At 42.5% G+C, this 27,382-nt stretch overlaps 2 protein-coding genes across 4 annotated transcripts; one reads left to right on the plus strand and one right to left on the minus strand.

Annotated features, from left to right (window-relative positions):
- Position 1: 1 nt before the first annotated feature.
- tnrc6ba (trinucleotide repeat containing adaptor 6Ba) lies at positions 2 to 22,828 on the minus strand. Of its 3 annotated transcripts, XM_085465596.1 has the most exons (23): positions 22,500 to 22,828; positions 22,310 to 22,425; positions 20,599 to 20,688; positions 19,970 to 19,991; positions 19,195 to 19,632; positions 15,666 to 18,563; positions 12,249 to 12,413; positions 11,856 to 12,052; positions 11,303 to 11,377; positions 10,948 to 11,154; positions 10,627 to 10,746; positions 10,301 to 10,426; positions 9,047 to 9,217; positions 8,460 to 8,579; positions 8,164 to 8,353; positions 7,800 to 7,967; positions 7,546 to 7,692; positions 5,782 to 5,925; positions 5,013 to 5,105; positions 4,368 to 4,571; positions 4,006 to 4,073; positions 3,014 to 3,153; positions 2 to 2,456 (listed from the first exon to the last, which is right to left on the minus strand). In XM_085465596.1, the coding sequence occupies exons 3-23, from the start codon at positions 20,653 to 20,655 to the stop codon at positions 1,889 to 1,891; spliced, it is 6,318 nt and encodes a 2,105-aa protein (XP_085321722.1). In that variant the 5' UTR covers positions 20,656 to 20,688; positions 22,310 to 22,425; positions 22,500 to 22,828; the 3' UTR covers positions 2 to 1,888. The 3 variants fall into 3 exon arrangements, with proteins under 3 accessions (XP_085321722.1, XP_085321723.1, XP_085321724.1); XM_085465597.1 differs by lacking the exons at positions 22,310 to 22,425; positions 22,500 to 22,828 and adding an exon at positions 21,701 to 22,271; XM_085465598.1 differs by lacking the exon at positions 10,627 to 10,746 and having other exon boundaries at positions 22,310 to 22,828.
- On the plus strand, positions 21,531 to 27,142 carry LOC146702675 (uncharacterized). The gene is made up of 8 exons (XM_085465602.1): positions 21,531 to 21,758; positions 22,760 to 22,908; positions 22,987 to 23,196; positions 23,312 to 23,494; positions 26,130 to 26,261; positions 26,406 to 26,510; positions 26,593 to 26,722; positions 26,854 to 27,142. Exons 2-8 carry the CDS (start codon positions 22,761 to 22,763, stop codon positions 26,912 to 26,914), a joined length of 969 nt encoding a protein of 322 aa, XP_085321728.1. The 5' UTR covers positions 21,531 to 21,758; position 22,760; the 3' UTR covers positions 26,915 to 27,142.
- Positions 27,143 to 27,382: the final 240 nt, after the last annotated feature.

Consider the following 27,382-nt stretch of genomic DNA (forward strand, 5'->3'; position numbering starts at 1 on the left):
CTTCAATTCAACCTTTATTATCTTGTTCTTTTCTGCTTTAAATTAATTTCCTCTCCTTTTATGTAACATCTGAAACAAAGGAAAACATCCTGAACAGGAGTGATAATAAAGACTGACTTAATTTAAACTGATACATAATAAAAAGAAACACAGTAAAACATAAAATGTCTTTAACGTGTCTGTAAAACACTGTTTCCAGCTCAGCTTGGTATGGTAAGATGTGGCATCTTAATAAAAATGCCTTCGGTTGGTTGCTTCGTCTTAAAAACAAAATATTCTCTTATTGCATTTAAAAGAAAAATATATATAAACGGAAACAAAAAGCGACTAAAAACACAACTTAGGAGACAAATGCAATAGTGCCAATGTTTTTGAACTTTTTAGCTATCACAACATCCAGTCAAGCACGCAAAAATGTGTACACACACACACACACACACACAGTCTTTCTCTCAAATGTAAGCTGTCAGATTTACATCTATTCACTTCCCTGACTGGAGAAGATCAGTGTTCAAAGGCAAGCACGCACGCACACACGCGCACACACGCGCACACACACACACACGCGCACACATGAATCTCTCATGGACAAGAAAAAAGAAAAAAAGGAAAATAAACATTCAATGTTGCAGCAATAACACAGACACTCCCGATATAATTGTCATCATAATCACATCCTTCTCCATTCGGTCGTAACTGTCAACACTCAGTTCATGCACACACAGGCAGGCAGGAGGGCACCTTGTACAGCGAGTAAATATGTGATCATAGTCACCATTACATCATGACAATATATAATAACCAACTTGATTTCTTGAGTAAAAAAAAATACAATAGCGAGGTCAGTGTTTGAAGGGCAAATAAGAGGACATCTCTGGATTTCCACTGTTTTTTTCCACACATTTCTCATTTCTTCTAAAACAGAAAACAAACTGATAAACAACCAACGCACATCGACAAGGAGATACAATTTTGCTTGTCAAATATAAGAGCAGTGTGTAACTGATGAAAAGGTGTGACGACGCTGTTGACATGGAGGGTGGGTGGCCGCTGGGTGTTAGCCAAGGCCACTGCTGCTGTAACATTTAATTGTTCTTTAAGGTCTATGTAGTTGTGTTGTAGCTCTGTTTCAAACATGGAGGGATTTGTGGAAGGATGCGTCAACAACAAACCCAGAGGCATATAGTGCAAGTTTGGCTAATGTTGTTTTTTTTGTTTTGTGTTTTTTCCACCCTGGGTCCCATAGTGATGGCATATTCCCACCAATGTAGACGTGTCGGTACCTACTAAAAAGACTCTTTCCTTTTGCGCATCTCAAACGTTGCTGATCGTCCATTTGACTCAGTAGTGTGGCGCTGTCCCAGATTTTTTATAAAGTCCCGATCCTTCCCACTCTTAAGCTTCCAAAAGTGGGAACTCCGAAGTACGCCAGCCAGGTCTAAGAGGGCTCAGTCTGCATGTCTGACTTTTGAGATTTGACCATTAAATAGCAATATAAAATTAAAAAAAGTGGCACACTAAAAACAGCAATAGCTAAACTTGTTGACGTGTAGGACTCTGGCTGAGCCTGTCTACAGTGCATGCCTGAGTGATTGGGTCTCTGAATGCAGGTGTGTGGTCTGAAGTACAAAGACAAAGAGCTATCCAGTTACGTCCTAAAGAGTTTAATGGATTTCACCTTTTTCCCCCGGTTCAAGTTTTACTGTTGTCTTCATTTAAAGTTAGGCGGTTTAATGTCTGTGTGAAAGTAATGTGTGCATGTAGCTTGTGTGTAGTATGACTGTTGAGTGTCTATGTTGGATGACCAGTGTAGCTTTTTTTTCTCCACGTCAATGCAGAGCATGACGTGTTTCACCTTAGGTGTAAAACGTGTGTGTCAGCTGGCCCCTCAGATAGAGTCGCCCCCCCCGCCCAGGAGGTCCCCTGGAAGCAGCGAGGCGGGGCTGCCCATCTGGTGACGATCCTCAAGCGCCGGAGAAGCCCAGAGGCTACTGCTGGGGTACCCTGTCCCCCCCATCCCACCCACACTTCCCCACAGACCCTGCCTTCCGGCCTCCACACCTCCGGCCCCACCTATCCCGGTGCCGTTGGTGCTCCATTGGGTGAAAATGCCCAATCCGGGCCCCTGGGTGGCAGACTGGTCCGACGAGCTGCCTGTGCTTTCTAGACTTTGCCATGCAGAACTGGAAGACCCAGCTCCTCCATTTCCTGCCCCTCCGACTGTGGAAGCTCCATCTACTCCTCCTACCCCACCGTTTCCTCCTGCTCCACCTCTTTCACAGCTTCCTCCGTTACTGTTAGCCCCAACTATGGAGGCTGCTGTAGGCCCGGAGCCTTGGGAGCCGGCTGCAGCTCCTCCGCTTCCTGCTCCTCCAGCCTGGGAATGTGCAATGTAGCGAGCCACATCTTCCTCACTCATAAACTCCGCTAAGATGGTTGTGTTACCCAAAACACACCTGGGGTAAACAGAAAGTCCGTCATACACTTGTAATGAATGAAGGGCCTCAAAAGGCTTTTCAGCCTCAAAATGAACTGCAAACGAAAGTTTAACACTCAGTTTGTGATGTATAGTCTACACAACTGTGAAACACACAAAGTGAAACTATACCAGAATATGGTTTGCTACACATCACGTTTGCGAGCAAGTGAAAATGACTAGGCTTGTTCTTTCTGCAGGATCCAGATCACCTCTAAACTTCAGAACTTTATTGTAAAAACAACACTTAATGGTTTAACACTTTTCCAGGGATCAGTAACAGGGATCTTTGCAACTCTTGAAAGTCAAGCGTTATGATATTTTACAGAGAAAATGCTCAATTATGAAACAAACTAGGACAATATAATGCTGACCTTTAGATTTACTGGTAGATGGTTTTTTGTTGACGGTGAATAAAGGCAAGCTAGCCATTTGCTACCACTTCTAGTCAACATATTAAGCTAAGCCAAGATGCTACTTTAGTTTCTTTTACTTTAAGATTTACTTTAAAAAGATGTTATCAAAATAATTCCTTACATGTGAAGTGCACTCTGAGCCTTGGCTGCCTCTTGTCTGGAGCTGTAGCGAATCAGAGCAGTGCCCTGGGTCAGGCCAAGGTGAAAGGTCAACAACGGCCCGTGTTGCATGCAGATGGTTCTCAGAGTGGATCCATCAATCTGTAGTAAAAAAAAAACAAAAACAAGCAGACGAAAGATCTTAAAAGGACAGTAATAGGTTAAGATGTCAAACAGACTGGGATTTTTAAATGTGCTATGTTTCAAACACTGAAACACAGCACTGCCAAAATCAGGGGCAACCATGATGGACCTTCACTGCAGTTTCAGGCTGTCTAAGTAGATTCTGTTGGGCTGGCTATAGAGATAGGTGGTGATTTCTGCGGTTCATAGAGAATCATGTAAGTCTGGATAATAATCACAGGTCTGTTTGGTGTGTCACAAGCATTTAGCTCCAGCTAAGATAGCTTTGGGGATCACTAGACCTTACAAGGTGTGCTTCCACAACAGCACCACACCAAGAATTAAGGAAGGCAACAGAGATGGTGATCATGAGGCCTTTAAAAAATATATATATATAACTAAATAAATAAATAAATAAAACATTTGTTTAAAGATGCTTTGGGTGGTCAATACTGGACTCCATGTTCAGCAGAGAAATTTAGTTCAATTTTATTTATGCAGCGCCAAATCACAACTGTTGCCTCAAAGCACTTTAAGTTAAAGACTCTACAACAATACAGATTACTTAGAGGACTCAGTTCTACTTGTTCAGGCACATGATCAGGATTGGACGAGAGACCTCTCTGATCTGGCCTGGGAGTGGGAGTGCTAGAGATACCCCAAGAGGAGGTGGAGGAGGCTGCTTTAGCCTCAGCTCCCACTGCCGCTAATACAAATGTGAAATGGACTAATCAGTTTGAATTAATTAATAAATAGTTTTATTTGTTTTCTTCTCTGCATTTTGAGAAATTCTTTTTCTGCAGATCTGCCTGAATGTGTGTGTTTGTGTACCTGTGGCGTGAGGTTGCTGAGCACCAACCAGCAGGTTTCTCGAGAGCTGCCGTCACTCCAGGTCGAGCCTGCACAGAAAAGAAACCGAGGAGAAAAGTGGTCTTAGTAACAGGAGTCATCCATGGAGTGTCACTTTATTTTTCCTCCCAGTTTCTCAAAATAAATGATGAACAACTTTCCCACTGCATGAACTGAGCCTCACTTAATCTTCCAAATGAAATATAAATGGATTCTTTAGCTCAAAATAACACTTTCAGTAATCAAAGACATTTTTTTTTAAATCTCCTGACTAAACATTTTTAAAAATTACTGCGTTCAAAGACAAAAACCAAAACAACATGAAAAATTAGTCACAGCGTTACCAGTGCTGTTCGAGCCACTACTCCAGCTGCGGGCAGCCAATCGAGGGGCTCCTCCTGACCAAGGGGAAGGCGATGGCTGCTTTTGACTGGCTAGGCCTGGAGGTGGGCGGGATAACTGGGTCTGGCTGCTGCCACGACTGGCTTTCCAAGACTTAGGTCCAATGGGCTCTGGGGGCCAGCTGGTCTTGTATTCTGTGTACTTTGCTGTAGGAGACAAAAGGACACAGGCAAGACGGAGACTTTAAAATATCTGCAGACAGTGGATTAATGTAAGGAGCAACACATATATTCCATATTCTTTTAACTGGTTCATTACAAAGCTACTCCCTGATGTCCATGGTTTTCCAGGACTAGAATTTTCTAACATATTTAAGTGCCGTCCAGATTTCACTGCAAATTATCCAAGTATCTGCAGAATAACATTTAAACCTGAATCTGTTAAAATTGTGACCTTCAAAGCAATCAAATCCAATTCAAATGTATATTGGAAATTCTTTCACTGCTTCATTTACTTTCTCTTCTTGTAGAGTTTATTAAAAACCCGACAATTCACTATTACCAGAAATTATGAAGTAAAAATACAAACGTAGATAAATTAACCAAAAGCCTAGAAGGAAGATGGTATATATTCATGTGTATGGTTACCTGAGTTGTGTGCGTTGTTGAGAGGACTGTCTGAGGCACTGTAGGGCCAGGCACCAGGTGAAGGCAGCAAGGTGTTGAGAGGAGGGGTGGAATCTGCATACAAAGATAGTGAGAACCATAAAATGAATGATCATAAACGATGCAAAAACAGCCTCCATGGGTAACATATGTAGAGCTAAAGTTGCACCTTTCCAATGTCAAACTGCTTTTTATACATGCCAAGTGAACATCAGCAAAATTTGGAAAACAACATATGAATCCAATGAAGATTAATTTTCTATTTCATGTCATAAAGCGCTGAATCACCACAAAAGTGACACTCATGACACTTTTTATACCAAAGTTACAACAACATCCTGGAAAAAACCCAGTGACTCTCTCCGACTATGAAATCAATCACAGTGGAGGAAAACAAAACCTTCCTTTTAAACCTTTAGGAAAGCCATTAGTTTCAGTTTTAAGCACTTGTTTCCAATTAGTCAGATAAGGGAAAACACAAGAGGGAAAAATCTGTGTCAGCAGGCTGCGACCAAGTTTACTGTGAAAACAAACCCACTTGCACTGGCAGTAAAAACACTGATCTATGTGAAAAAACTAAATTGAACGTTCTCATACCTGCTCAGTAATGCAGATGAGATGAAAAATATAATTTTGGACTGCGCCATTGTGCAAAAAGGAGCCACAACTCCCTGTTTATATCTTTACTTGGTAGCAAAATATGAGGAGTGGTATCCATAAGAGTATCGGGTGTCGACACGCAAATGCTAACCTGTATTGTCTTGTAACAATTGGTGCTCTGTATCATTGAGAGTGGGTGGCACTGTGTTTCCCATCATGCTCCCTGGGGTCATGTAGGGGTCAGACTCAGGGTCAACACGGTCAATTCCTTTCCATGGCACACCAGGCTGGAACTCTAAAGAAAAAACAAACATGTGGTCCGTTAAAGCCTGAAAAGCCTAAACTTTAACCCTACAGGCTTAAAGAGGACATGAAACAGCACAATTTAGTTGGTTTTACACGAAATTAAGAGTTGTTCTTTTTTTCTGTTCATAGTAAATTACAAGTGGTTAGCTTATTACAGAGGGGAAGAAAGACAAATTAACAGGTAGTTGGCAGAAGATGGCGCTGACAGATGATTTGACAAGTTACCTTTGACACCTTATGGTTTATGTTTTCAAGCCAGTAAGCATGAAAGACATTTATGACAAAAAATTGCTCAAATAACAATTGGTGCTATACGGAGGTGTAGAGAGGTTGAGAAACACCACCTTATACAGGTATGGTAACTGCACAGGGATGCCACCCTAGCTCTACCCACCCTTACCAGATACTCTGCTGTGAGAGGGATATTTTGGGAGAAGCAACATGCTCGCTTTGTGAAGTCCGTGTGGAGACAGCCAACAGCAGGTACACTTATGCTAACAATAGCTTGGCTTTAGTTGAAGATGTCGAACTAAACTGACATTTTTTTAAAAGTTGCTAATTTTAAGCTGAAAATCACATCCACAGATGTTGTTTCAAGTGTTCAAAACTAGTATACCTGCTAGTTAGTAAGCTACTTTGCAAACTTGCAGTAATTGGCAATTAAGTCAGGAGCACAGACTCTAAAGTGACCATTGGGTAACCGCTATTAGTTAAACGGCTAAATTCACATATAAGACTATTTTAAGACTTCGATTTTGTTGAAACAGAAGCTTTACTGTCCTCCTGAAATGTTGTTTGGTGTTGTGAATGTCATCTACTTTTCATGTGGACAGCTGGCAGTGACAGTGATGAAAATAAAATGTAACAAAATTAAGCATTGTAGTTATTCTTTTCACAATCATTTACTGAGTGTAGTCTATTAGAATCATGCTGAGTACAATGATCAAACTTAATTTTTTTGGCTTTTATTAATACTAATTAATTACTGTTTATAGCACTACCCGGCCATCTCCTTACAGCGCACAGCTAATTCTTGTGTTAGCTGGCCAGGTGGGACAATCTGTACACCTAACAAGGAAAAATTAAACAGAGGGGCCAGCCTTAGACTTCAGCTTGTTAGTCTGAGCCACCCTTTTCTGCACACAGTCCTCATTTATAAAGTGCTCTATAAACTCTAGCATGATGGCTAATGGGTAGATTCTCCCATTTCAGCTCAGCTGGCATCAACAAAGAACCACTTAAGAGAAAAGAGAAAAACTCATTGCTGTACTGAAGTGACCCCCTTAAAGTACTTTTTAGTTTTGGTTTCCTTGTTTTCCACTGGGTTAATGGTTCTGTCACTGTTTAGCTGACATAAACCAATGGTGGGCTATTAACAGCAACCAACCAACACAGTAATGTCACTGATGTCAAGATTTGCTCTAACAACTAACTTAAAACACTGAATTTTTAAATCTAGTTTCATAGACTGATAATGTATGACAGCTTTTTTTTTTAAAGCAGGTGTCTATGATTAAAATTAGAGGTAATACATGTTGTGTTTCACGTCCTCGTTACATATAGTGCACAAATTTGATAATCATCATCTTGATTTAAGGTAGTCACTAACCAGGGGGCCAGCTTGGTGTGGAGGCAGGCTTGGCACACATCTTGTTGCCAGGGGTGCGATGCCAACTGTCACTCAGCCCTTCTCCAACCATCATGTCATACTGCGAATATGGTGAGCCCCCTGGCATCTTTATGGGGGTGACAGGACCTGGTAGGTAGGAAGAGAGCGATCACAGTAAGATGCGACTTCACAGCTAATCTTAACCCTTTCTGCCTGCACTATGAAATTACTTTCAAAAAAAGTTATAATCTCACCATTTTTATGAAACGCATTCTCAGATGAGGAAGTGTCTGGAGAACAGTTTCCCTCCATCATCCACTTGAAACGGGACTGCTGACCCCCTAGGTCCTTCATGGCTCCAGGCCCCCCCACCACAGAGCCACCCAGGTCCAGACCTGTAAGGTTCACCCCAGATCCAAACCCTGAAGAGAAATATTACAAAGGTTATTTTGTTTTAACACATATGTAGTAAAGTGAATCCACAGCTGCCATAAAACAAAAAACAAAAAAAACCAACCTACACTACATTCAGTTAATTTCAAAATTAAAAAATGTTTCAGTTTCATTGTTGAAACAACAGTTTTAGGACATTTTTTTATTTAAAAAGTAATTGTTTACCAGAGTATGGTCCTAGATTTTTTTGGTGCAGGTCAGCCACAGATGGTGCCAGGCCTGGGTGGGACATGGGATCAGCCACAGGCAGTTTAGGACCCCCTCCTCCACCATGGTGGGAGGGGGATAGTTTGGAGCTGCTGCTTAACCCCCCGACCTGCCTCTGCTGCTGGAGCACCGCCATAATCCTGGCCAGCTGAGATGATATAACAAAAACCAAGAACAATCATTGAAGAGGTGGAAGTAAAAAACAAAAACAAAACAAAACAAGAAGAGAGAAGTGTGTGTGTGTGTGTGTATACCTGCTGAGGGTCAGTCTGCTGACGTGTGTTTGGTGTGAACTTCCTCTGGTTTTGCAGTAGCTGCTGCTGCTGCTGCTGTTGTTGCGGCTGCTGCTGCTGTTGGAGGAGGAGCTGACAAGCCTGAATGGACATTAAAAAAGATGCAAAAGGACGTGAGATCGCAACATAAAGAAAAAAGAATTAAGAGCAATATTTTTGGAAGTTCACTGTACAAGCCAGAAAAAAAAGAGAAAAAGTTTGCTTCAAGACCAGTTTTAGGTCACATTTTGTTTTGCATCCTTCACACTGCAAAAGTATTTGAATGGATTTTACGGTTTCAGTGTTATAACAAAAAAAATTAATTTCCTTCTAGCTATTTGGCTACATAATTTCATATATATGCTGACTGTGTCACACAAATTATGCATGAAAATTAGTCACACATATGAGAAAGTAACAATCAGAGGGAATGACGCCTTGGTAACGGTGGTGTACGAAAAGTACAGATCAGATTCTCCAGTGGCTGCGTACAGCCTTGCCTATGCCCTTAGCAGATGTGTGCTGGAGCCCTGCAGTAGCCTTCAGAGACATATAATGCTGCTTCTCACCAGCTGAAACTGGATGTGGGGTGGGTAGATGCTGCTGAGCATTGCAATATGCTGGGGGGACAGCTGCGGAGGGAACACACCTCCCCCAACTCCTGCCACCCCTCCCACACCACCAACTCCCCCCATGTTTCCACTGGGAGGGGGCATCTGCTTCAGCACAGAGCCTGGCACCTAGAGACAGACAGCAGACGGGCACACCTGTTACCAAAGAAACATTTTGCTTTCCTGTAACTATAAGCAAGTACATTAGCTTCTTCCTGATCAACATTCAATCCCTTTATCTCATCAGTTGGTGACAGAGATGCACTGACTGAAAGCTTCATGAAATCTTTTCCAGTCTGAAACACTGATTTTTTTTTTTTTGGTAAAAACTAAAACTGACTACATACATAATATTTCTAACTTTTAAAAGAAATTGTAATGTATGGCCATATTAAAATATTAACCATTTACTAACTCTTATAGTCTCGCTAAGTGCAGGGTGTTACAAGGCTTTTGATCGCTTTCACTTAAATGAGAATGTTAAGCAAGAGTTGCTTATTGTAAAAAATGAGAGATGACTGGACACCAACCAAGTCTACAGACAGATCAGCAGATCTATGAACATGAGGAATGATGTATGCTACATTAGCATATTACTTTTTACTTAAGACTCATTAAGTAATTACATAAGTAATGTATGTATCCATGTATGTATGTATTCTAACCGTACTAAACTGAGCAATGCCAGAAAATGCAGGGCTCTAGAATATGAGTATTTTGTTACATAACACCAGCTACAAGGCAAATCTGGCTTACAAAGAAAAGTACAGCCTTTACAGTTTCCAAGTTGAAATCATTCTGCATTTGTATCAGCTACATCCGATATAAACAATAAAAACAACATGGCACAAAATGAGAATGGTTTAATGTATGACGCAGATGTCAAACTAAATTTACACCACATAGCCCACTTTGATCTTCAAGTGGGCTAGATCAGTTACTCTCCCCTTTCTAATAGAGTAAAGACATTTAAGTAAACATTTAGTGCCTGAAATGTCTTAATATAAGAAGATGAAGTACAATTTCAAAAACAGGTCTCAGTTTTTCTAAATAATAAATGTGAAAACTTACAGAATAAGTTCTGGTAGCTCATTGCCAAGACTATCCAATATTTAAAACAATAATAATAAACTTTTATCGTAGATAGTGGAAAAACAGGAACTTTTCTGTCATTTAAATTTAAATCTATTAAATAAAAAAAAATTTTAATACCTGAGGTGACAGGAACTGATGAGGCACTTGCGCTCGTATCCCTGGTGACTGGTTTATCTGCGGGATACTTGGCTGATGTCTGGACTGAGCCATTCCTCCACTACTGCCAAAGATATTGTGACCAGCCTGCGATCAAACACAGAAAATTAAATGTCAGATGACCTACAGTGGAGGATGGAGTATGTGAAAATCTTAAAAAATTAAGCCGAATGTGACAGAAGGTGGATGTAAAACTTTTCATATTTATGAACATCTAATGAAAACAGAAGATTTATACAAGGACTTTAAAGACATTAGGGCAGAAACAAAAGGAGTGATTATCTTACTTGTCTAAAGGGGATAGAGTGGTTGAAGAGGGAATGGGGCTTGTAGACAGAGGGTGGAGAGTACAGAGAGCAAGGACCCTCCTCCCCAAGGCACCCATCCTGATTGATCAAAGGCAATGTCTGTCACAGTGACAGCCAGTGGAAGACCAGTTTTGGTGGTATATTATGGTGTAGGGGAAGTTTGAGGAAAGGAGAAATGAGGCAAATGGAACAGGCAGGAAGAAAAGGTAGAATCACAAGAGGAAAAAATTATGATAAAAGACAACATGTTATCTAGACATGAAAGACACGAGATACAAAGACATGGTAATGAGGCATCACCTTGTCATAATAAGCCCCAGCATCCCCAGGTGCTGCCTCTTTGGAACCAGGAGGACGATAAGACACCCCCACACCTCCTCCTCTTCCTCCCTTCCTCATGTCTCCATTGTAATCAGTCATTCCCATGCCTCTTTTATCCATCTCTATTTTCTTCTCCTGGATAGAACCTGAAGTTGGGTCAATGTTTGGGCCACTGGGATCATCATTCTGTCCAACAAAGAAACCCAATTTCACCATCATGAGCACTGCTTTTAACACTCACTGCACAGAACACTATAACGTGTCAAATGTAATTTATGTTAATTTTTAGTATGAATTCCTACCACAACAAGAAGTAAGAACGTTTCTATCTTACCATCAACCCCATGTTAGAGAACTGTCTGTTAATGGGGCCCATCCATGACTCTCCTCCACCAGCTTTCAATTGGCCCTAAGAGACAAATACAAGGAGAGCAAAGGAAATGACTTTAAAGATTTTTTTTGTTATAAGAATTCACAATAAAAGCATTCCAATTGTGGGACTAATTCACGTAAGTATGTTTACTCGCCTCTGTCAGTGCGCCCCAGGGCAGCTGTGGCTACAATGTAGCTTGCCATCACCAGTGTGTGAATGGGTGGATGACTGAATGTAGTGTAAAGTGCTTTGTGGTCCATAAGGACTAAGTAAAGGGCTATACAAATACAGGCCATTTACCATTTATTTTATCTCTCCTAAGGAATGTTGACAAGACTAAATGATGGCTAAATAAATATATTAAAAAAAAAAAAAAAAAAAATCATGAAATTACTTCAAATAATTTAATTGTTTTTTTTTTTTAATAAAACAGAACCTGTTAAGGACATCTGTCCTTCCACTTAATAATTGATTTTTCCTTTACAGAGATCAATTTTCCCCAACAGTAACCCACCTTACTGCTGGGCTTCTTCCCACTGTGGCTCTGACCCCAGCCACCATTGCTTCCCTGTCCCCAAGATGACCCACTTCCCTGGGAGCCAGTACTATTCCACATGCCGCCACCTTCCTCCTCATCCTCCCAGCTTGGGTTACGTGATGCTGCCACAGGGCTCTCTTTGTTCCCCCAGCCATCTTGCATAGTCTTTGAACCTGCAGAATAAAAGTTACAAGCCATTATCAGATTATGATTAAAGCCATTAGAAAATGACATTTAGTTGTGAGTCTACTGCATCATGCATCATAACAAAACCCGGTACAACCAATGCAAACCTCAAAATCAGACTGTATGACTAACACTTGCGGTTCGTTTCAAAGACGTGGTTTCGTTTAAAACTGATTTTCTGACCAGATTTGATGGGATTTGAAGAAGGGTTTCCCCAGCATGTTGTCTTTCCTCCAGCATCATCAGGGTCTCCCCAACCAGTCGGAGCATCACTAGGCTTCCCCCAAGCTGCTGTGCCATTGTCTACTGTAGGACTAGTTGGGGAAGTGCTCCCCCAGCCTGATGGACCTGCAGATACACATGGGCATGGTTAAGGTGAGAAACAAGAAAGAGGCTTCTTTTAATCAATGTTTATTTGTTTGTTTTTACAGGGGAAGTAAAAAAATAAGAGTCTACACAAAGGACACTTCTTTGAACAGTTCATGGCTTCATGTGGTCTGGCTCACTGATCCAAAAATCAAAGTGTTTTGTCTGCAACCATACTGGCTTCCGCTATCAGTCAGCAATGACGCTTCACTGCTACTGTGGTTCCACAGTCACGACTGCAAAAACGTCAAGCTGCTGCTTGGTTGACTACTTTCCCATGGCTGAGCTGCTATCTTATAACACTAAACTTCAGTGATGACCTATATAACAGTTGCTCTAGCTGTCCCATTAAAACTGCACATTCAACAGTGGATTTCTGATTTGTTCACTTCATTCAAACAGTGATTTTTGGTGGCAAACTTCAGCTTCTTCAAATTGCTGTTTAAGCAATGAACAAATATCAATTTATACAAAGCAATTATACAGAAAACTGTTTTGTTTTGATTTCAGTACATTTAACATAATATCCTTGTGTTTAACCACAAGAAAATCTTACTAACCAATGGGATCACTTTTATTCCAAAAAAGATAAAAATAAATCATAGCACAAATCAGACCTTTCTCATTTTCACATTACAATGTGTAACAATGTATAAGGTGTGAACGAGTTCAGCAACTCTGGCTATAAAAAAGACAACAAAAACAAAACAAAAACAAAAAACAAAACAAAAAAAACAACCAACAATACCTGATCTAGTTCACCTAGACACAATGCTTTCAAAGGAAGAAATGTTTCATCACTCATCTAAAGTGAAAACAATGCATTCAGATTAACTGTATCGGCTTTATCTGATCTAAAGTGGTCTGACCTCCACTTCAAGACTTCGCTGCAACAAGGCAACACTTCCTGCACAGAAACCCTGCTTGTGAACCACTTGAGAGTTTAAAATCCTCCAGTGTATACAAAATGGTCACCATTCAATTTAAATTTGGGGAAAGATAAAAGTCAAAGGGAACAAAAATCTGGTGAGTCGAGTGGGTGGTGATCAACAATGATGACTGGTATGCACGTGTGCCAGTGTACAAAGACACAAACTAAAGTTAAAGTGGTTTGTGCCAAATGCATTTCCTCAGATTAAAGGCTTTTTCACACCGGGTGCGTAAAATCTATATGAATATTTTTCTGCATTAAAAATATTTTTCAGGCTCGCCCATTCTTAATGCAGCCAATCACAACAATTGTGTATTTTCACTGATATGGAAATAGGGCTGCTCGATTATGGCAAAAATGATAATCACGATTATTTTCACTGAAATTGAGATCACGATTATTTGACGATATTTATTTAACCCTTTAAGACCTACTATAGAACCAAGTCCACCAGAGCTTATATATATATATTTTTTTTTTTACATGCTGTAGTGCCATTTGTGGGAGCATTTCAAGTTGCTATACATCAATACAACTGTTATAGCCCATATTTTAATAATATGTATGCATTAAGTCCATAGTAATTACATAAATTGCAAAAAAGTGCAATAAACTACAAAAAAAATTGAAAATCGCTTTTGTTTTGTTTACATATATTTCTACTTGGAGAAATTTAAGAGGCTTATCCCTCAAAACTTTAAAAACAATAAAGTTGCAAAAAATTGTTTACAACAACAGGAAATTTATTTTGAGTGTCTTCATAGTTTTATTTTGGAGATACAGCAATTTTTATATACTGCAGGAAAAACAAAAAACAATCCTATGATGCAAATTTGCAAAGAAAACAGCATGTGCATCATTTCACTGTGGGAAGTGTTACGAACAGCTGATAGGAACGGCAAAGCGTGTTTCTGGAATATTATGTTTTTGTTCCTGCAAGCGCTTTTTATGCAATTTTTGCAAAGCTATATGTGGAACGAAACCGTGACCGAGGACAAGCTGATGGCATCAGATGTAAGTACAACTCCTCCGGTTTCATATGCAAAACAAATTATTGCACTAGCTTACACGGTTCAGGTTCTACAGGGATTTAAAAATAGTTACGCAAAACGGAGCGTGCTGCTCTGACCGGCTTTAAAGGGTTAACAATGACTTTAAAAAAATAATATAAAATAGTGTGCAACACCACTGAAGGTTTTTTTTTTTAAAACTCTCTTTTCAACCAACGGCAGTCACTCTCCAAATAACTTCTGCTTAGCTTTCCGAGCTTCCCTCGGGTCCTCTTAATCAGCGGTCTCCAACCTTTTTTGCGCCACGGATGGTTTATGCCCGACAATATTTTCACGGACCGGCCTTTAAGGTGTCGCGGATAAATGAGGGAGGGGCTAATAATCGGCTCAGTCATTTTTAATGATCGTTGAAAGCCCAGATCGTAATCGTGATTAATTGAGCATCCCTATATGGAAATAATAAAATGATACCATTTTACCTCAGACACACAGCTAAACACACTCGGCTCTCTGAAATTGTGTTCCCAACTCTGCCAAGAAGTGTTCAAACTCGCCTATGACATCCTTTCATACGTAAGAAAGCCATGATACATCTTCAACTCCTGGATCAAACCATGAAATTCTCCCTACTCCTGCCTTCCTGTGAGAACTGGATGAACCAAGAATTTGTTTCTTCATTTTCTTGTTTATAAACATCAGGACCAGCTCTTCATCACTTCATGTCAACCTCATTTTTTATTTCAGTCTTTAAAAAAAGAATTCTACAAAAATGCAACGCGCTTGGTGTGTATACAGGTTATTTGGCTGGTTCTGATCCGTAGAATTCTGAATTTCGCATTGTTTTTTTGCGCAGCACGTTCAGTGAGTAATGTCTTTACGCAGACTTGAGTCTGACCCTGAGGGAGACTAATTCAAAATGCACAAATAATAAACAGTGACAGAAATGATAAGCATGCGGCAGGTTGCATTCAGGTTTCAAAACTATAACTATACCACTAAAAAGTCCTGTTTGGAATCTGAGGCCAGCTATGATTACCAGCAATGATTCTCAATATCTAGGACAGATCAGTTTCCTCCATAAGTTTATCACTGCTCTTTGAGTACACTTTGACATGATGGCGGAAATGCAAACAGTCAGATAAAAGAAATTAACAGAGGTGAACAGGGAGACGAACTGGAACAAGAAATTGATAAAAAAAAAAATTATCAGGTATTGTTGTGGATTTGTATGGGTTGAGTTATGGAACTTATGATTACACCCTGGTTAGTTAAATTAAATTCCTAATAACTTACCCATAGCGGAAGACTTCCCAGGTCCAGTGTTGAAGTCTCTGTTACCTCCAAGTGCTGCAGTCTGCCTGCTGGGCTGCTGCTGCACTGGAGGTCCCTGCTGTTGCTGCTGCTGCTGCTGTTGCTGCTGCTGTTGCTGCTGCTGGGCCTGGGCCGGGCCCTGGGCCTGGCCCTGGACTGCATGACCACTGTTCTTATCCCACAGGTTGACCGGTTTGTAATGATCTGGGTCTCCCCATGCTGATGTTCCATCATCTACTTCATTCTTCCGGCTTATGGACTGCGGCGAGGGTTCCTCCCAGCCGCTTGGTTCAGATCCACTTCCATCTCCTCCAGGGACACCAGGGATGGGCCCTGAAGTCCAGCCTGAGCTTTGGTTCTGATTCTGGGCTTGAGAGATGAGTTTCCTCCCCCCACCCCCTTGCATAGCCCCTTGGTCCATTGCTTGGTGCAGCTGTGGATGCTGTGATTGTTGCTGTTGCAGTTGTGCCTGTGGGCCTGTGATGGAGCCCGACTGGCTGTTTGGCATCTGGTGCATTTTGTTTCCTCCACTCCAACTTTGTTGGGGTTTGGACCCCATGCCTCCAACAACACCAATACCCCCTCCTCCACTTCCTCCACCACCTGTACCCCCTGCCCCCCAGGTCCTCCGGGGAGCACTTTCACCCCAGTCTCCCCACCCACCCACACCTAAATCCCCACCTGAGTGCCCTCCTCCATTCTTCCTCTCATCTCCCCACCCTCCTCCACCACTGTTTAATTTGGAGTCTTGCTCTCCCCAATTCTTACCTACCCCAGCCTTCTGTTCTGATCCCCACCCACCCCCTCCATTCCCACCCATGTCTTTCCACCCTCCTGTCCCTTTTTCATCCTGACTTCTTCCCCAGCATCCAGTCACAGAGTCACTTTGTTTCCCAAGATCACCCCATCCTCCTTTTTCTCCTCTACTATTGCCTCTGTATTCATCACTACCCCAACCTGTGGCTTCCTGGCAATCCCCAGCCCCCATCCCTCCTCCACCCCAGCCTGTAGCTTTCCCCTGTTGGCTAGGGCCTGGCACTACCCCTGACCCTATAACAGGTCCAGTTGGAGTCACTGGCCCAGATTGTGATACGCCAATATTTCTCATGTTGGGGCCGATAGGTGGTGGGGCTCTCCCAGACAAAGAAGCCCCACTACTGCTACTGTTGCTGCTGCTCTCCCAGCCCTCACCAGAGGACCCAGTGGATGGAACCAGGGAAGGGCTGACCCCTGGAGTCACAGAATCAGTGCTTAAGGTCCTAGGTCCACTAGAATATTGAGAAGGACCACCGAGAGAAGGTGGATGTTTTGATGTAGCTGATGAGGATCCACCTTTACTCTGTCCTGCATGTTTATCAATGTTCCATTCTGTGTTTTGGCGGATCTGTGTCTGGCCCCAGCCTGTGTTAGACAGGACCCGAGGATCCAGATCAGAGCGATTTAGCAGGCTCTGTAAGGCAGCTTCTGCATCAACTGCCTGCCGACGTGGTCGGCTGCTATTAGGCGCGCCCCCACTTCTAGAATTTCCACCACTGGACGACGATCCTCCTTGTCCTCCTACACCCTCACCCCATTCTCCCGTTTCACTCTCTCCTTTCTGATTGTCCCAGGCTCTGGTAGTAGTGGTGGCTGTTGAGGAAGAGGAGGAAGCAGTGGGCGGGTTCCCTGCTGTGCTGCCTCCACTACTGCTGCTGTTACTGCTGCAGGCTCCACTCATTCCCTCACCTCCTGGATTCGGTCCACCAACCCCACCAGAGTTTCCACCCCACTCACTACCAGAAATCCCTCTTTCACCACCATCTCCCGATAACCCCCACCCTCCCTGAGATACCCCAGAGGTTTGAGTCATGTTGCCCCCATTTCCAGCACTACCCCAAACATTAACCCCACTTGTGGAACTTGGATAACCCCAACCTGAAGTCCCATTATCCCCTTCTGCAGCTCCAAATACCCCCGTGCAAGTTCCTCCACTCTCCCAACCATCAGTCCTTGAGGCACCCTTTTTGGAGTTAGCTGCAGGGTAAGAAGGCTGGCCTCTCCATGAGGAGACAAGGCTGTGCTCTTCACTCATCCCACTTCCTCCCGCACCATGGTCCATTCCTCCCCCTATCCCTTCTCCCCCCGCAATTTTTGGTCCCGCTGATTTACTATCCCAATTCCCTCCACCCATTTCTCTGTCTCTGGATGGCATTTGGTGAAGTTGGTGCTGATGGGTGTTTGATTGATTCACAGATAAAGATGGGTGACCCCCCAGGACACCGGCTGCCCCTAGGGAAGCAGAGTTGTTGGCAGACCCGCCAGGGCCCTGATGGTGAAAGGAAGACTGACCTCCTTCACCTACAGCAGCGGGGCCATCCTGCTGCACCAGTGCAGGCCAGGCTGAAGGGTTGGCATTTGGATTGAAGTTGGCACCTGGAATCCCACTGCTGCCATCAACGGAGCCACTGGCATCATGGCTCCCTGGCACAGCGGGGGCTTTGGAAAGTGAGGAGGACTGTTGTAGCAGAGGCCCAGCTGCAGTTACTGCAATACCTCCTCCAAGATGACCCTGGGAGGCAGCCGTCACCCACGCTGAACTGCTGGACGACTGCATACATTCATTGGGCAAAGAGAACGAGGAAGTGGGTGAGGATTGGTTGCCAGAGGCACTAATGCTATTCACAGGCATTCCGTTGTTGCCGCTGCTCCCTCCATCACTGCCAGCAATACTAGGCCACTCCTCTAGGTCATTGCCATCAACAATCACCTTCTCCCTGCCCTGAGAGGAGGCCTGGCTGCCTGAGCTTGCCACCCACATGGAATTTGCATAATTAGAAGTAGTAGTAGAAGCAGCAACTGATGATGAGGTGAGAGCCAATGAGGAGGCTGCTGTGCCGGAATCTGTAAAAGTAAATCCCACAAAAGAGCAACTTTAGACTCTTCATCAGTTAAAAAAAACAAAACAAAAAAAGAACAAAAAACATTAAATAATGCAGTAAATGACCTGTGCTTTGACAGAGCTATGTAACGCTTGCGGATCAGACAGTGCTTTACAACAGCGGTTTCCAAACATGCAGAGACACACCAGGTGGAGCTTCAAATGTTTACATTTGCTCCAAATGTTTGAGTCAGTCACATCAGACAGGAAACAATTCTGAGAATTCACAGTGAGGAAGCAGACATCTTCTCTGCTCTGTTCACACATGGCCAAGGTAGCACCCTTGACTAATAATACAAACAATACTGGTTTAATCACCCATCTCCTGTTTTCTGCTATGTGAGAAAACCATCTAGATTATGCATTAACTTGATTTTCCTGACATTTCCCAGAATTAATGTGTGACAATAGCCTCTATTTCACAAACACATCACAGGTTGCAGGCCTTCAATGCTTGCCTGCCATCGTGAGGAACTCCTTTTTCAAATGACTCTTTAGCAAGCAGACAGGAGACTCTACACCAAAAACACCACCCTGTGATTAGTTGACAAACCCGCTTTAATACTTGTGACCAACAGCATTGTTAACACTTACCTGAAACAGCAGCCATGTTTGCATTGGGGCCATCTCCTCCCACCCCCCCTCCCAGCAGCATGGAGGACAGTGGCGGCTGACCCCTCTTCAGTAGCACTTTATGGTCCTGCTGGCAGCGGAATCGTGGCGGCACTTCTCTCGGCATGTAGCGCGGTGGCTGCTGAGGCGCCTGAGCTCCGCCTCCGCTACTTGCACTGCTGTTTCCAGCAACACTGGAGCCGCCAGCGGTGGAGGAAGAACTGGTGGTGGAGGTGGGCTGTCCGTTGGCCACTGCCAGGCGCTTGGCATTGTTGCCGCCCTGTGATGGGGTGGCAGCACTGCCAGGGCCTGAGGTGGCTGGAGATGGGGAGGCAGAGGGGGTGGGTCCAGGGCTGGGGGAGGCAGAGCTGCTCTGGGTAGCAGAAGACTGGGCAGAAGCCGGCTTAGTCAAGTCTGGCACTACAAGAAGAGCAAGGAGGTGAGAGAGATATTTGTTTAAGCAGGTGCATTTTAAGAATGCAAGTTTTATTTACTTCAAATGTAACCTCTAATCAAGCATTTGCCAGAAATGGATAACAAACTGGACTATAAAACAAAGAAATCGCTGATGCAGATGAATGTGCTCTCGTTTAAAAATTAAAAAAATGCATCAAGTGTTGTCCAACACATTATTAAGCTAGAGAAATAATGTTACTGTGACTGTGATGCCATCACAATCTTTTTAGACATAAAAATATTTAGGAGCAAACTAATATTTATATCAAACTCCATAAAAATACATCACTGTGCTGCTTACCTTTGTTTTTTTGCTCTGCAACCTAAAATGAAGAGAAGCAGAAAGTCGTGTTAAAATTTAGTTTGTTTTTTGTTTCTTTTTGAGCCAGACAAAGAAAGGAAACTGTTTTTTTTAATATTATTAGTCTTTCACTATTCACATAATCTGTCAACATTTAGTCCTCACAAAATTAATGTAACATCTAAGGACATTTAAGGACAAGAGATTTCATTGCAACAAGTTCAACAGCTGCAGTGTTGACTGCAACTCCATAGCTTCAGGAAGCCCAAATTAGCCAAGATCATGAATCAGGTATCTTGTCAAACATAGTTAAATTGTATATACGTGTATACCAAAAATCTGAAATGGCATAATGTAAGATCAAAAATTCAAAATCCAAACTAAATGCTGTTGTTGAACCCACTGACTTAATGTGACAGTTCAAATGTGTCCACCTGAGATAAGGGAGCACACTGAAGTCACTTTAATAGAACCATACATATATCCATGCAGAACTGCCATTTTAAATGATATGGGTGAATGTGCACATATTTTACTGCCTGCATACTGTGTCAAGATACAAACGTTCATTTGAATTTGAGAATATCTGTCCTAGAGGACATGAAATCTGGTAATACAAACACACTCACCTTCTGAGAGGCTTCCCTTTTCCTTTTTTCGTCTTTTTTCCTTTTCTTGTCTTCCATGAACTACTGCTCCTGTCCTGATGCTCCTTTCTTCTGTAGAAAAAATAGCAGGCTATTCAAAATTGTAATTTTGTATCAACTATATTAGAACAAGCAACAGTTTGTTTTCATATTTTCTAGATTTTTCCTGTAAACCAAATTTATTCAAGGGGAAAAAAAAGAAAACATTTAATTCTAACTCCATATCAGACACAATCTCTGTCACTACACTTCCACTGGACAATTGGATAAATGGACCTTTAGGTCCTGTAGGTCCAATCAGTTAAGCTTGATTGACTGGACCTACATATCCAGGAACCCATAACAGATAAACTGAAAGTTTGAAATCTAGATTTGTTTTTGAGACAGTGTGCTGGCAGTTACAAACCCAGAATCATACTCTTTACTGGCTTTAAATAAATAAAATAAGAATAATAAAAAAAGCAGATTTCAGCTACAGCAAAGAGTGCATTGTCATTAGGATTCCCCATAGCTCCTCTATGATCCCTAGAGCAGGATGGATGTCAGGGACAAGCTAAACATGGTATTGTTAGATTTTTCAGTTTGAAGATGGAACAGCTGAGCTATACTACGATTTTTAAAAGAAACGAATGGTTTATACTGTTTATTTAACAGGGTGATAGAAATGTCATTCATTTCTATTAGAGCGGAACCAGGGAAGCGCCCGTAAATGCGCAAAATGTAAATCATGTATGCATTACAATATGGCAATAACCGCAACATTAGCATGTCTGGGTTCATGTTAGCACGTTAAAACACAAGTCGTTAGTTTTCTCCTTTAAAGGGGCTCGTTTAAAGAAAAACCCAAGCAATCTGGTATGCTCCGGCTGCCTCGGTCTTATGTTGGTTTCGTTTTTGCTTCGTGTCGTTAACACTTCCATAAAGCAGGATTCCTACATTTGGGGACAGCGACTTGTCATCGTTCTTGAAGCATTTATGATCTCAGGCCAGAAGTATCAGAAAGCCAGACATCATCACGATGTTATTTCAATCTGTCAGATCTGCAGTATAGTAAACCTTATCCAGCAGCTTATGCGTGACATACCTGTCAACGTTATTCCAAGCTCACCAGCATTCGGCAGCTAGCCTCACAGCACAAAAAGGTTTGAGTTTTGAGCTTAAATGGAAAGGCATATTCAAAAACCGAAGACACGGGTGAATAAATCCGCTTTAGCTGAAATAGTCAGACACATTCATCCTCGCCCCTTCAGGTTTACACAAGCGGCAAGTTCAGCAGCTGCTGCTAATAAAATATTTCGTCGAGGCTAACGTTAAGGAGGGGTTCAGACTAAAATACGTGGACACGGTGCACAGCAGACATTAACGAGTTCAAACCAACGCAAGTTCAGTAACTGCTCTATTAAGTGTACACAACGTTCTTGAACAGCAAACACATAAGAGGGCCAAATACCCAGCTCAGCTAACGCAGTGCCAAAAATACAGCTAAAACGGCGCTAATGCTACCGAACATTAGCCAGATAAGCTAAGGTAGCATTATCCAGTGACAGCAGCAATTACAAGTAGCCAGGTTAATGGCGCTAGCTTGGTTTGCAAGCGCCGTGGCATGGCATTCCATTAAGATGCAGCCCACTCGCATGCATTCAAACAACGTCCCAGTGCAACGCCGAGAAATGTAAAAAATTCACCCACTTACCTCGGGAATCACATATGAAGATACGCTAGCGTGCTAGCTAGCTTAGCTAAAGTGCTTCAGTGCGATTTTTTTCTAGCTTTTTGAGGCATTCGTCGAGGCTACAAGAACAGCGACGCCTGAGCGGAGAATCAAGTAAAGTGTCAGAAAATGAAACTACACGCGTAATAACGTACTGGTTCGTGAGCACTACCGTTATAATAGTGTAAACCCTAATGTGCAGAAGAATTTAAATTCAAAGCGCTGTGGAGTCAGTCGGGTGACGGGCGGCCATTTTGCTGCTCAGCATGAAGCGTCTCCACTGACCAGCCTGTAGCAGCTGCGTGGAAGCCCTCTGACTGGCTGGCTTCTGCCTGGAGGGATGCATAAAACAGGCTATTTGACCTCCATAAACTTCTGACAGTCAACTTATTGCTTATTTCGTAAGGGCTGCTTACAACTTTCTCTTCATAGCATGAGTCAGAGAAAAAGGGGAACGAGGAAAAGGAAAAACGAGGATGCCTCTGCAGGAGTAAAGGAGGGCGAGGACACCGAGGAGAGAGGACACAGGAAGAACATCCGCGCGACTAAGAAGTACATTGGAGCTCATGTTGGCATTCAAGGTAGGGCCTAATGTCGTCTTCTTGGAACCCTTTAAGATAAACACACTTACTTACACTTGTGTGACGTCACGTCCACAGGTGGGATATGGAAAGCCGTGGAGTCCTGTACAGAGATGGGTGGCAGCAGTTTCGCCCTGTTCCTGGGCTCCCAGCGATCGTGGAAGAGGCCTGCATTGGACCATACAGCTGCAGCAAAGTTTCAGGAGCTGTGTTCCCAACAGGGGTTTGACCCAGCTCATATCTTGCCTCATGGTTCCTACCTGATGAACTGTGGATCTCCTAAAGAGGGTCCGTCAGACACTGATTATTGTCTACCATTCCTTTCATGCCTAGTTATCTCTTATTATACTTTGCAGAATTATTCTCCGTTTTGGTCTAACCTGCATGCCATGTTTTCAACTAGATGTGTTTGAAAAGAGCCAGGCCATGCTGGTGGACGAGCTCAGCCGCTGCAACCTCCTGGGTCTCAGCCTCTATAACTTCCACCCCGGCTCCTCCCTGGGTACCATCACCACTGAGCAGTGTGTGGACAAGATTGCGAGCGCCATCAATTATGCTCACCAGCAAACACCATCAGTGGTTACAGGTACAGAGGGCCGCCAGAGCACCTGAAACAACCAGCAGTGTGTATCTACCTTGTAGTCATTGCCTTTTTGATGAAACCCATATGCAGAGACACTGCCAGAGGTAATAATAAAACTCATAGACTCCATCTAAAAGATGGACATAGGTTCCCAGTCTGAAAAGTGAAGCCAGTGCATTCTTTCTAATAACCAACAGGGGGCAGCAACTCTGGTTGCAGAAATTGTGGTTTCACGAATAAGACAACTGAAAATTCCAAGTTCCCAGTCGAAACTTTTTTGTGGAACGCCCCTTCAGCTCTGATTTCCCACTTGGAAAATTGAAGCAGACCAACATACCCTGAGTTAGCAATCCAAGATGGCGGCACTGAACATAAAAAGCAATAAAACTATAAACGTTTAATCTGTACTGCCACTGTACAGAGCACTGATCAGGCTAAAGAAAAGTATTAGCCATTATTGTCAGTGAAACCTGACTGGCTCCACCTGACAAAGAACCAAAACAAATCCTGTTTTTCCCAGCTTTTTCTAGAACGGCGGCACTCCAGAGATCTGATATCCGAGTACGCGGGTATGACTCTCTGACTCTGATCTCTGACCTCAGCAGGCACTATACCAGTGGGTTTATAGCTGGTTTGAAGTCTTATTTAAATACAGCATGAAGTTCATATTATAGAAAATGCATATGAAGGAGCACAAAATTGGGTCGACCTTAGTGTGGGCCTGTGGCAAGTAACTACCGTATGAACTTGCTCACCTGGTTTTCAAAACCGAAAGAACCCAATAGCATAGCAACAAAGCTCAGCCAGAGGTTTCATAACAAGACTTTACTAATTAATGACGCCATAGTGATTGTATCCATCTTTTATAAACCATATGTCATAAAGCACTTCTTTATTGTATTTGGTTCTAAATCCTGTGCTGTCCAGCAGAGGACTATAAATCATTGCCGTAAAGGTCAGTAGCTGCTCTGGCATACTGTAAACCAATTAGCAGTGCATGTCAATCTTACTAAATGTCCTATCCTCCCCGTTTCTAAAAGATGAGTTTTTAAGCCAAAGTACAAAAGGGAGATAAACAATGTAGCAAAGAACCAGTTGTCAAAAACTCAGTGATTTATGTCTTAATACACAAAAGTGCTCCATCAAGCCTGTGTGGGTGGGCAGGGAAAGGCGTATGTACGTTTTTGTGTACACTCCAGTTATACATCTGGTCTCTGGTGAATACATATTACCGAAAGGCTTGACTAAACAGATATGCCTTTTGCAGACTTTTTAAAAGGAATCTACTGAATCTGCAAACCTTTAGAGTGGAGGCAGCACATTCCACACCAGCAAAGCCTACAAAAACGTGATCACCCAGAGGACTGTTTGTGGCGGCGCTTGTAGCATAGAGGTAGTAGAGTCAGGTCGGAGTTTTTCTAACACAAGAATCCAAAGAATCCCTACACAAAATATAACTTCATGTTGTTAAGCTTTCTGTTAGTGGACTAAGTCTCTTTATATATAGTTATTCTATACACTCAGTAAAACCTTTATTAGATAATCCATGCTACTGTGGGGCTGGACCCACTTTTGCCTTTAGAACTGCCTTAATACCATTTGAGTACAGTACCAACAATAAAGAAAATTCAGACCCTACCATCCAAACTCATCAGACCAAGTAATGTTTCTCCACTCTCCTGTTGTGTAGTTTTGGTGAGCTGATTTTAACCGTATCCTCAGTTTTCTACTCTTAGCTCAGAGGAGTGGGACCCATTCTGGTCTTCTGCTGTTGTAGCCCATCTACTTCAAGATTTGATGTGTTTTGTGTTTGTGCTCTTCTGCATATCATGGTTGTAACAAGTGGTTATTTAAATTACCTTTGCATGTCTATCATCTCAGAGCAGTCTTACCATTTTCCTCTGACTTCTGGCATCAACAAAGAATTGACACCCAATTGATATTTTTTCTTTTTTGGATGGTTCTCTGTAAACGATAGAAGTGGGAAAATCCTAGAAAATCATCAGTTTCTATAATATTTAGACCAGCCCAACCATGCGACATTCCAGGTCACTTAAATTGTTTTAATTCTCCCTGCATTGAGTTGCTGCCATGTGACTAATTAGATGCATATCTAATGAAGTGCCTGATGACTGGATTTTGATGCCTATCAACAGGAATGATGTTTGCATGGCACGTCTGTTAAATACAAAGCCATTTAAACTTTGCCTGACATTTTAATGTTAACGAAAGTTTGACATAAATGCCAGTGCAACTTTCAGTGGTTGGAGCTGTCACCTCCCATCAAGAAAGTCTGGGGTTCGACCCTGCTGATTGACTGGGTGCTCTCGCTCTCCAACTTTCTCCCACAGTACAAAGGTATGATGTCATGTTAGCTGTTCTGCGTTTGATAGGTTTAGATGTGAGCATAGGTAGCACATTGTGTGGCGTGATGGACGCAACCAAGAGTGTACCTGGGCCTTTTACTTGTTGACACCTGGGGTAAACCGTACAGCAGAATACAACAGCAAAAGCTGCGTTCAGACTCTGTTTGAAGAGATAACGACAGAGAAATATTACAAATGTATGAGTGTGTCATATTAAAAACCTTTTTTATTCTTTCTTTGTCTCTCGCTCTCCGGGCTTTCTGTGTGGTCAGTGTTAGAGAACATGAGTGGCCAAGGCAGTACGGTGGGCGGCAAGTTTTGTGAGCTAAAGAGCATCATAGACAGAGTGCGAGACCAGACCAGAGTAGGAGTATGTCTGGATACCTGCCATGCATTTGCAGCAGGTGAGTGAAACCTGATAGCAGCCTGTTAACCTCAAATTTGTTTTCTGTCCAACAGGGCTGTGATACCTTAAAATATTCAACCTGGCATAAGACCTGAGAGTTTCTTTCTGTGCTCAATTGTTGTTTTATGTCTCGTCTTGGGAGGATACGACCTTGCTGCAGAGGGAGGCGTGAAGGCCATGCTGGATGAGTTTGACCAAGAAGTGGGGCTCCACTACCTCAAGGCCATTCATCTTAATGACTCCAAAGGTATAGCCAGGGCATAGAGACAGAAAAATCACACATGCAAGTCTCTAGTTGTCTTTCCTTATTCTTTCTGTGTAACCTGAAGGTAAACTTGGCTGTAACCTGGATCGGCATGAAGATATCGGTAAAGGTCACATTGGAATCTCTGCATTTCAAGAAATTGTCAATGAGCCCAGGCTGGACAACGTCCCTCTGATCCTGGAGACACCCGGACGGTGAGATGGTTGTAGAAACTGTGGGTTTGTTTGTTGTATATGGTAATGTATTTTATTCATTTCCAAAACAGGAGCTGCTCATCCTTTTTTCAGGTTCCTCTTTAACATGGCTGCTATGTTCTTCCCCACAGGCCTGGATTTGAATACGCTGAGCAGATTGATCTTCTCCATTCCCTGTGTGAGAAAAAGTGAGAAAAGCACTACTGATGAGTCGGCACTGATAAACTGAACTCTGCAAACGCACTGTTAGCTGTGAAGAGAAGAGTTGTTTTTTGTCTAGTACCAAAGTGGAGGAGTGACCTGTTGTGTTATCTCTAAACACGGTCATATTATTAGTCGTTCACCACATGAACAGTTTCTCCAAATTACAAACTTCGTCTTTGAATGCGAGTTAAATAAAGGTGATGTTGGAAGTTTTTATATGGTGTGGGGAGGAGTCTTGTTCCGAGTGAGCCTTTAGGGGGCAGCAGAAACACACAAATGTAACCCAAACCTAACGAGACTTTGGTTTCAAAGGGTGCGGGTAGAATAAGTGTGAGGAAATGGTTTGCACATTTATATTGTTTTTATAGTACACAAGAGGTTTGTTTTTAACTTTACGCAAAAAGAATTAAAAAAATTGCTGATAAGTGAAACAAACTGAATTAAACGGAGGAAACA

The sequence above is a fragment of the Copadichromis virginalis genome, linkage group LG8, assembly GCF_057382275.1.
Source record: "Copadichromis virginalis isolate Kocher_CV1m ecotype Utaka linkage group LG8, C_Virginalis_male_GT1.1, whole genome shotgun sequence".
NCBI lineage: Eukaryota > Metazoa > Chordata > Actinopteri > Cichliformes > Cichlidae > Copadichromis > Copadichromis virginalis.

Excerpts from the sequence above, each read along its gene's own strand:
- LOC146702675 (XM_085465602.1), top strand. The coding sequence starts at position 22,761 with ATGAGTCAGAGAAAAAGGGGAACGAGGAAAAGGAAAAACGAGGATGCC. Across the intron at positions 23,495-26,129 it reads AACACCATCAGTGGTTACAG|TGTTAGAGAACATGAGTGGC; the intron begins GTACAGAGGGCC and ends CTGTGTGGTCAG. Across the intron at positions 26,511-26,592 it reads TCATCTTAATGACTCCAAAG|GTAAACTTGGCTGTAACCTG; the intron begins GTATAGCCAGGG and ends TGTAACCTGAAG.
- tnrc6ba (XM_085465596.1), bottom strand. The coding sequence starts at position 20,655 with ATGGAAGACAAGAAAAGGAAAAAAGACGAAAAAAGGAAAAGGGAAGCC. Across the intron at positions 19,992-20,598 it reads AAAGGGAAGCCTCTCAGAAG|GTTGCAGAGCAAAAAAACAA; the intron begins GTGAGTGTGTTT and ends TCTTCATTTTAG. Across the intron at positions 4,074-4,367 it reads TAGTGGCTCGAACAGCACTG|GCTCGACCTGGAGTGACGGC; the intron begins GTAACGCTGTGA and ends TTTTCTGTGCAG.